Raw genomic sequence first — 9,636 nt, forward strand, 5'->3', positions numbered from 1 at the left:
TAAAACCGAACAAACCAACCCAGGCAATCTAAATGTAACTGTTCTAACTAACCATTGCCTTTAATCCCAACTCTCGAGGCAAGGGCAGGGAGATCTAAGTTTGAAACCAGCCTGATTACACAGCACCTGAGCCAGACAGAAGACTTTGTCTCAGAAGAAACAAGAAACAAACAAACAAAAACAACAAAAACCTATTAAATCAAAAGCAAAGTGAATATACTCAATAGGTATAAATTCAGCCTGTTTCATACTAATTATAATAGAACTATATAAACTAGTTACTCAGAATAACATACCCAAGAAATTGTTTTCAAAGCCATCCAGACAGGGATATACATAACATATTAAATGACACTGTCATAAGAAGATGGAAGCAGCTGGGCAGTAGTGGCCCACACCTTTAGTCTCAGCACTTGGGAGGCAGAGGCAGGCAGATTTCTGAGTTTGAGGCCAGCCTGGTCTACAGAGTGAGTTCCAGGACATCCAGGGCTACCCAGAGAAACCCTGTCTCAGAAAAAAAAAAAAAAAAAAAAAAAAAAAGGAGGAAGAGGAGGAGGAAGTGGAGAAAGAGGAGGCAGCGGCGGCAAACAAGAAACAGCTACCTTCAGTTGCATAGAAACTCTGATTATTAGATGCATCCTCTTGGAATGTAATACCAAATAAGACTCAGTCCTTTCCCCTCTTCTACCACAACCTACACATGTCAGATTATCAGACTTAAGTGTGACTGGTGTTCACCAGGTCAAGGTAACCGGTTAAGTGCAAGGGCTTAGAAAGACCAGAAGTGTTATAAAGCAGAATTAAAGTAACATGCAAGTGACTATAAAGAATTTAGTATGTGATGCTAACCCAGAAAAAAATCTGTATTTTAATGAATATTTATAAAGATTCAGGTAAGAAAACTAATGAGGGGGCTGGTGAGATGGCTCAGTGGTTAAGAGTGCCGACTGCTCTTCCAAAGGTCCTGAGTTCAAATCTCAGCAACCACATGGTGGCTCACAACCATCCGTAACGAAATCTGATGCCCTCTTCTGGAGTGTCTGAAGACAGCTACAGTGTACTTACACATAATAAGTAAGTAAGTAAGTAAGTAAATAAATAAATAAATAGACTAATTAGTGACAAAATGGAAAAGATCTTACTGTAAAATGTTTAAAACAGGCCTGGGCAAAAAAACATATATATATAAAAATAAAAAAAACAAATAAAATGTTTAAAACATTTGCTCTAGAGCAGTTTGGGTTTCATCCAAAGGCACCTCAGAAATGAGGATACTGGGCCACTAAATATAGCAAAGAAGTACTCCAGAAACCTAAAAAATGTATCATGTATTTAGGGAGGAAAAAGAGAAGCCAGGAGAGGAGATCGGTGGTTTCTTTTCTTCTTTTAAGACCTCACAATACACACTCTGATCCTGAAAAGGCTGCCCAGAGTTCACAGAAAACTAACTTCAAGTATGAGTATGACAGGCCACAAAACTCAAAACTGCCCACAGAAAGTCATTCTAACCATACATTCTCCTACAAAAGAAATGCTATGCCAGGTGTGCTGACCCCGGCCTTTTAATCCTGGCACTGGGGAAGTAGATGATAGAGCTCTGTGAGACCAGCCAGGTCTACACAGTAAGACCATGTCTTTAAAAAAAGAAAATAAATTTCTGTCTTCCAAGTTACACATATGCATCCTGAATTGTTTTCAAGTGATTCTACTTAAAGACAACACCAAACCAGATGTCCTCAGTGCTGTTCCAAATCTACTCCCTGCTATAAAGGATTAGATTTGGGGTTCACGGTTTTCTTTTTTCTAATTTGTTTTGGTTTTTTGTTTGGGTCAGCATGCCCTCAGGTCCTAGGCTAAAAGGATACTCTTGCCTTAGCCTACAAAATAACCAGGACTGCAAACAATGTATCCAGCATTTAAGTTTGAAAAAGCAAATGGAAACATCTCAGCATTTAAACTAGGTAACCATGCCACCCATAGCTCATGTCTCCCCATGTCCCAGTCCTCTGGTGCCACTGTACACACAAGACTAAGCGTGGCGCTCACTGAGGGGACTCCTGGTTTAGGAAAGAAGACCTGGAGCTTTACACCTTCTGTTAATGAACATGAGTGAGCCACTGTCTCTGCTTTTCTCAACTGTAAAGTGAAGGAATTAAGAACCATGTAACCAGCGGGGCAGTGGTGGCCCACACCTTTAATCCCAGCACGTGAGAGGCAGAGTGAGTTCCAGGACAACCAGGACTACACAAAGAAACCCTGTCTCAAAAAAAACAAAAACAAAAACAAAAAAGGAACCATGTAACCTCTAAACTCTTTTTCTCTCTAGAATTCTTTGAGTTTATAGCTCAGTAATTCTCTTCCAAAATAATTCTCCCCCTGCAGTCAGTCTCTCTCCTCTTTATTACCCAAAGGAAAGATAGGAATACACCATTTATTCTAAAGCCCTCCCTAGCAGAGGAATGCATCCTTTAAGCCCATGGCACCACCAGCATAAGGACTGAGTTTAATTACTCAATCTCTTGCTCCCTTTTGTTCTGTATCTGTAGGTTTTCCAGTAGTTTTCCCTAATAATTTAAGAAGTAACTCATCCAGCGTGGTGCTATACTCCTTCAATCCTAGCACTCCACTCAAGGAGGTAGGCAAATATCTGAGTTCAAGGCCAGCCTGGTCTACAGATTGAATTCCAGGACTTCCAACGATATACAGAAAAACACTGTCTCAAAAAACCCAAAAGAACAATAAAAACTCAATTATTAACTCAAGCTGGGCAGTGGTAGCACACGCCTTTAATCCCAGCACTTGGGAGGCAGAGGCAGGCGGATTTCTGAGTTCGAGGCCAGCCTGGTCTACAAAGTGAGTTCCAGGACAGCCAGGGCTACAAAGAGAAACCCTGTCTCGAAAAAACCAAAAAAACAAAAATTAAAAAAAAAAAAAAAAAGAATTAACTCAAAAAGCCAAGGGAAGGATCGAGTGATATCATAAAACACAGCTCAAGTACCTGATCCACTTCAAAGTTATCTTCACTGATAATAGGTTATATTGCTATTTTAAGAATAGCTGAAGGGGCTGGTGAGATGGCTCAGTGGTCTGCTCTTCCAAAGGTCCAGAGTTCAAATCCCAGCAACCACATGGTGGCTCACAACTGCTCTTCGACTGCTCTTCCAAAGGTCCAGAGTTCAAATCCCAGCAACCACATGGTGGCTCACAACCATGACTGCTCTTCCAAAGGTCCAGAGTTCAAATCCCAGCAACCCGACTGCTCTTCCAAAGGTCCAGAGTTCAAATCCCAGCAACCACATGGTGGCTCACAACCATCCGTAACAAGATCTGACTCCCTCTTCTGGTGTGTCTGAAGACAGCTACAGTGTATTTACATATAATAAATAAATCTTTAAAAAAAAAAAAAAAAAAAAAAAAGAATAGCTGAGCCAGGCAGTGGTGGTGCACGCATTTAATCCTAGCACTTGGGAGGCAAAGGTAGGCAGATTTCTGAGTTCAAAGCCAGCCTGATCTACAGAGGACCAGGGCTACACAGAGAAACCCTGTATCGAAAAACCAAAAAAAAAAAAAAAAAAAAAGAATAGTTGATCATTCAGTTTGTTGGATAAGATCAAATGTAACCAAAAAACCGAAACCGAAATCGATATTCTATATCATAGTATCACTAAAATCAAATCCCTTTTTTTAAATATCCAATCCAGTATATCCCAAAATGACATGAATATTCTTACTATTTTTCAGAGCACTGGCAAATTCTGGGCCACCTTTGTCCTTGAAGACAGGGAAAACATCTGGTTGAGGCAACTGATTGGTAGTCAAGAGAGCTTTTTGTAGCTTGATCCTTCCTTCCAAGAGCTGGTCCCACAATGCTGAAGAAAAAAGTCAAAGAGACCCCATCTCAGGATCAGGAAGTCTTTCTGGGCTGGGCACTGAAGAAGGACAAGAACACCAGTTTCTAAGCAGCATACTTTATGACTTTCTCGTGGCATACAAACGTTCTTCATGCTACGAAATAAAGTCTCTGTCTTGGATGGAAATACTTGCTATGAAAGAGGAAACTCTGGCAACATGAGAGAATACTCTCCTGTCCGGTCTCCCACAAGGACTAGTGCAGAACCTGATAAGCAGCTATAGGAACTAGGATGCAGGCCTCTGGTTAATCGAGGCAGGTCAAACTGGAAGGACACTGGAGAAACAGAACAACTACATCTAAAGAGCAGACTAATGCAGAAACTCGGAAAAGCAAGCAAGTAACAAAAGCAAACACACACCTATCTGATTCTTCACAGCTCTTCCTTTTTCCACTTCCTCAGAAACTTTGACACTGGAGAAGGCTGCCACCACACCATCATCTTCACTGTTCCTGTCTTCTTCTCTGTCTTCCTCATCCTCACCTTCTAAGTCCTCCTCAACATCTTCTGAGAACTCTTCCAGGCCCAGGCCCTCTGAATCCCCATCTTCAGATCCTCCCTCATCAGATATTTTGTTGTCTAAATCATGAGGAAAAAAAAAATGGGGGAAAGGAGTTACCTAGAGAAAAATATCAGGCCACATCTTTCATTCCAGTTAATCTGTGGGAGCTTATATGACAGAACAATCATGTTATTGTGCTCTATTCAACTGCACAAACTTCCTACGTTTCTATCATCTCTAAAATGCTAAAGGAAAACAAACAAAGCATGAGTCCTGGTAGCCTGAAACACACTATGTAGACAAAGCCTGATAAGCTCCTCCAACTATATCAAGGACTGGATCATACATATCATAACCTGAATGACAGATCCTTGGATATTATCAGTAGATTCTCAACATAGCTCCACTGACCTCCCTAAAACAAATTGCATCCTCTCGATATCCATATCTAGAGACTTCTTCCACCTTGAGAAATGTACTACTGCTTAAAACTATAAGCTAGGGGGCTGGAGAGATGGCTCAGCGGTTAAGAACACTGACTGCTCTTCTGAAGGTCATGAGTTCAATTCCCAGCAACCATATGGTGGCTCACAACCATCCGTAACAAGATCTGGCGCCTTTTCTGGAGTGTCTGAGGACAGCTACAGTGTACTTACATATAATAAATAAATAAATCTTAAAAAAAAAAAAAAGTCACACTGTTTAAAAAAAAAAAAAAAAAAAAAACTATAAGCTAATTCTTTCTCGGGAAAGATTGGAAGCATTATGTTATCATTTACAATGACAAAAGGCCAGTTTCACGAGTAACTAATACACAGGAAATCAATAAAAGACCTGAAAAACAAAAAGAGTCAAAATATAAAACGCACCATGGGCATGTGAACTTTTTTAACCACACAGCTCTGTCAATACCCATTATGCTCTGCCCAGTTTCCCCCTCATTTCAGGGTGAGCCACTAACCTGAACTTGGTAACCTCGAGTGTTAGGTTTCTGTTTGTCTGTTTGTTTTTTAAGACAGGGTCTCAGGTGTAGCACATGCTAGTGCAGAACTTACTGTGTAGCTCAGGCTGGCCTTGAACTCCTGATTCCCCTGCTTCAGTCTCTCCTAATTCTGAGATAAAAGAACTATCCTCGCCCTCACCTTCTAAGTCTTCGTCAACATCTTCTGAGATCTCCTCCAGGCCCAGGCCCTCTGAATCCCCATCTTCAGATCCTCCCTCATCAGATGCTTCGTTATCTAAATTATAAGGGGAAAAAAGGGGAAAGGAGTTACCTAGAGAAAAATACCAGGCCACATCTTTCATTCCAGTTAATCTGTGGGAGCTTATATGACAGAACAAACATGTTATTGTGCTCTATTCAACTGCACGAACTCACTACGTTTCTATCATCTCTAAAACGCTAACAGGAAACAAAGCCTAACTGGGCTTTAGCATCCTTTTTTTTTTTAAAGAATTATTTATTTATTTTATGTTTATGTAGCTGTCTCCACACACACCGGAATAGGGCATCGGATCCCATTACAGATGGTTATGAGCCACCATGTGGTTGCTGGGAATCAAACTCAGGACCTCTGGAAGAGCAGTCAGTGCTCTTAACCACGGAGCCATCTCTCCAGCCCTTTAGCATCCTTTTTAAAGTAACATGCTGACCTCTAAGGCCCTTCCAAGTACCAATTCAATGGTCTCTCCTAAATTAAGTGGAGACCCACAGACTTCCAGAAAGAATCCAGAAACAAAACAGTTTAACCATACAGAACTAAGCCAAGAGAAGAGTTTGGGGTGAAAATGTCTACTCACCAGATGAACTTGGCAGAGCCTGCTCCCAATGGTCTTCTTTCCAAGCTTTCCTAGAAGTGGTCTTGCCAGAATACCTTTTGTCGGTGTCCAAGAGGGAGACTGGTGCCAACTTTCTAATGCTACTCACTGCCAGATCATCTTTCTCCTCTTCCCCTTCATCAAACCTGTCAATCACTCTGGCTCTAGTGGCTGTTGGGGAGGGAGAAAAATAGAATCTTAGGTTAGAAAAATACTTTAACAGGAACCCACTTAAGCCATTTCAACCCCACACCCCACCTTCCTGTACTAGGTGAGTACTCTTAGTACTGGGCTCCACCCCAGCCCTTGATTCATTGTGTCCTCTATAACATAACATAACTAACTTACAGGAATAGGGAGTTGACTTCTGGTTTCTAAGGAGACTGCTGTCATATTGCTATCTATTTCTAAACAGAGAGCTAACTCCCTGCAACTACTAGGAGACATGTTTTTATGCCTTGGAACTTATAAATCTAGGAACGTATAAATCTGATTCTTCCTTGCTTTTCCATGGTGTTTTTTATTGTTTTTCTTTTTCAGAGGTTCTGAAAATTAAATCCAGTGCATCAAGTGTTATCGGCTACATGCCCAGGGTCCTTAATTCTTCCTCAATATGTGACAGTCATTGGGTGCTATAGACACTCATGACACCCCTCCAGTTGTCTTTCTCACACCTCCCTGACCCAAGTCTAAAGCACAATTACTCCCAGCCGGTCTCAGAACAGGTTTATGAAGAATCAGTCTGTCATCAGAATGTGGACAAATGGCTTAAGGCCTAAATAAACATGGCTAAACAGCATCGGGTAATCATTTTCATTCTCATGAAGATTTTAGAAGCAGTCAGTTTCAAACACACAAAAACCTGAAACTCATCAGGCTTCTTTCTCCTTTCGAAGGTAATACCAAGAAAAGTGGCATCCTAAACTGCTGCCAGCCGGCTGCCTGCAACTCCCCGCCAGGGTCCTGATGTCCCGCCCACCCCCAGAGTCTAGAATGCTGGATTACTGCTCACGCCACCCTCCCAAGAGACAATTTTCCCCCAGCGAAAAGGGAAGGCGAGCAGGTCCAAGCACCAGCGGCCCTTGAAGTCGGAGCCACTGCTCTGCACGTGGTTAGCCCCAGTCAGGCCTCACCCTCCTCCGGGTCGGCCTCAGGATCCGCCTCACGCGGTCTCGGATTCAGCAACTGTTCCAGCTGCAGAGCCAAGGGCTGCGGCGCCGCCATGGTCACCAGGTCACTGCCGGCGCTGCGCTCGTGAACCTGCACTGCAGCCCGAGCCCCCCGGCCCGACACTCGCAGCAGTGGCGCTACGGCCCAGACTCTACTTGGCAACTCAAGGCGGAGACCTCGCGGAGGCGGCGTTTAGAATCCCAGTAGGCAACTTCCGGGAGGCGCGCGCGCGCCGGAGGGGCGGGGCGTCGCGTCACCACTGGGCTGCTAAGCTGAGACGCAGGCGCCCGAAACCGTGGCAGGGTTGCGAGCCGCCCGAACGCGCGTGCGCCGGAGGCCCCTCGGACGCGCGGCGCGGGAGCGCGCCGGAGCACGTGACCGCTTGGAGCGAGAAAGGTTGATTGTGCTCTGAGCTGCCAGGGTCCCCTAAGCACGAAATAACGCCTCGAGCTTTGTGCGAGCTTGGTTTAGGAATTAAGCGTAAAGTAGCTGTGGCTGCTGGTGGCTGGCTGGTTTGTGAAAGGGAGTGAAGGATAAGCCTCTCAAACCTCAGGTACACACTCGAGCAAGCACAGACCCGGGACTCAAAACGGGGCTTTTCTCAGGGTAGAGGAGCCTGCGGCCAGGCACACAGCTTCGGGCCAGGATCTGAGAGGCCTGCGTGTGTTAAGTGTGCGGCGAGGTGCGATCTTTATTGATAGAAATAATTAGGAATCGCGATGGTTGTACCACAAATCAAGATTGTTTCTGTAGCTTCTTGTACCCTCTTGCCTGGGCAATCACAGGGAGGGGCAGGGGGGTAGAATTACTCTACTACAGAAGCGTTGATATTAACAGCTTTTCTGTTCAAAGATGGAGTGACTCAGTCAGACCCCCGAAACTAGTGAAGATGGGAGAAGAGAAACCCTTCACTCAGTTCTGGTATTAGATGGCCAGACTCAAAATACACAAAGACCTTAATGTGATAAATGTAATTGCACCCAGGCCCATGAAGCTATGCCATCACTTTGCATTCGTTTTTCTTTTCATGGAGCATCCCTTGACGCCCACTACTGTGGCAAGCACTGCTAGATGAAATATAGGATGTGTAAGTTAGACTCTCTCTCCACACAGTGACCAGTCTAGAAGGGCAGGAAACATGAACTGCACCGAGGAATGACAAATTTGAGTGTAAAGTGGTCTGTCTATACTGATCTGTTGGAGGTCTTCCTCCATGGAGACCTAGAATCTACTATAACAGGAAAGCTGCCTCAGAAGAATCCAGAAAAAAAAAAAAAAGAAAAAACGACTTGAATAATAGACACTGTGTCCATGCCTGTTTGTATGTTAAGACAGTCTCTTGCCTCCTACACATCATGTAATTGAAGATGACCCTGAATTTCTTGACCCTCCTGTCTCCACTGGGATTAGAGACATGTGCCTGCCACTACACCCTGTTTATTTAGAGCTAGGGGCTGAACCCAGAGTGTTCTGTACACTAAGCAGGAGCTCTTCCAGTTCTAAGTCCCCAGGCCAGTGCCATTTTTTAAGTATACTCCAGGCCAGCTGGATCCCAAAGCCAGCAACGTAGGCAACTGGTAGCTCCCCAGTAGAATCCACTGGAAGACAATTCAGACACCCTCAGATTCAGGTAGATTTCCGAATTTAAGAAATTTAAGAGATTTCTACTTTCTTGTGGCATGTCTCATGTTCCTGTCCTAACTGGTCCTTGAGTGAAGATGACCAAGCCTAGACAATAGAAAAAAAAAAAGCAACTGTTTTAGGGTAAAGCCTTTCAGACGTGGAGAGCCAAAGAATGTCAGACTAGGCGAAGACTCAGGCGAAGAAAATTGCTGTATGGCTGAGAGTAGTTTAGAGAGCTTGTTCTTTAAGGTCCTCTCCGCTGCGCTTGCAGTCGAGTCTGTGTTAGAGCCTCCATAGCAAAACATGTTCTCTATGAGGTGCAGTAGCCTTGGGCACAGAGAACAAAAATGTTCTCCTACCCCACACTTAGTAAATTCTATTCTCCTAGATCCTCCTCCCTCATTATTTCAGGTGCTTAGAAACCTGCCCTTTAAGGTGAGGAGAACAGGGTGGAAAGAGAAAAGGAAGCAGGGCAGAGCCCACCTTGAAGCTGTTGTGCATACAGGACACTGTTGGCCTGTGTGAGGCAGATCTGAGCAAACAGTGTAAGGTACAGGTGCCCCGAGCCTGCTTACCAATGCTCCCTCTCCTGTCTGCTCCTGACTTGGGAAC

General features: G+C 44.0%; 1 protein-coding gene across 7 annotated transcripts in view; it reads right to left on the bottom strand.

Annotated features, from left to right (window-relative positions):
- Aatf (apoptosis antagonizing transcription factor) overlaps positions 1-7,657 on the bottom strand; it is a 90,729-nt gene extending 83,072 nt beyond the window's left edge. For 3 of the 7 annotated variants that reach the window (XR_388498.4, XR_388499.4, XM_011249153.3), the window contains exons 1-5: positions 7,365-7,657; positions 6,214-6,402; positions 5,556-5,651; positions 4,272-4,490; positions 3,732-3,869 (exon numbers count right to left, since the gene is read on the bottom strand). Coding sequence is in view for 3 of the 7 variants with exons in the window: in XM_011249153.3 (XP_011247455.1) it covers positions 3,732-3,869; positions 4,272-4,490; positions 5,556-5,651; positions 6,214-6,402; positions 7,365-7,455 (733 nt within the window). In the remaining 4 variants the exon portion in view is untranslated. The remainder of the gene's footprint in view (positions 1-3,731; positions 3,870-4,271; positions 4,491-5,555; positions 5,652-6,213; positions 6,403-7,364) is intronic. The other 4 variants (XR_879720.3, NM_019816.1, XR_003949482.1 and 1 more) reach the window with 4 other exon arrangements.
- Between the last annotated feature and the right edge of the window lie 1,979 nt (positions 7,658-9,636).

This window comes from Mus musculus, chromosome 11, assembly GCF_000001635.26.
Source record: "Mus musculus strain C57BL/6J chromosome 11, GRCm38.p6 C57BL/6J".
NCBI lineage: Eukaryota > Metazoa > Chordata > Mammalia > Rodentia > Muridae > Mus > Mus musculus.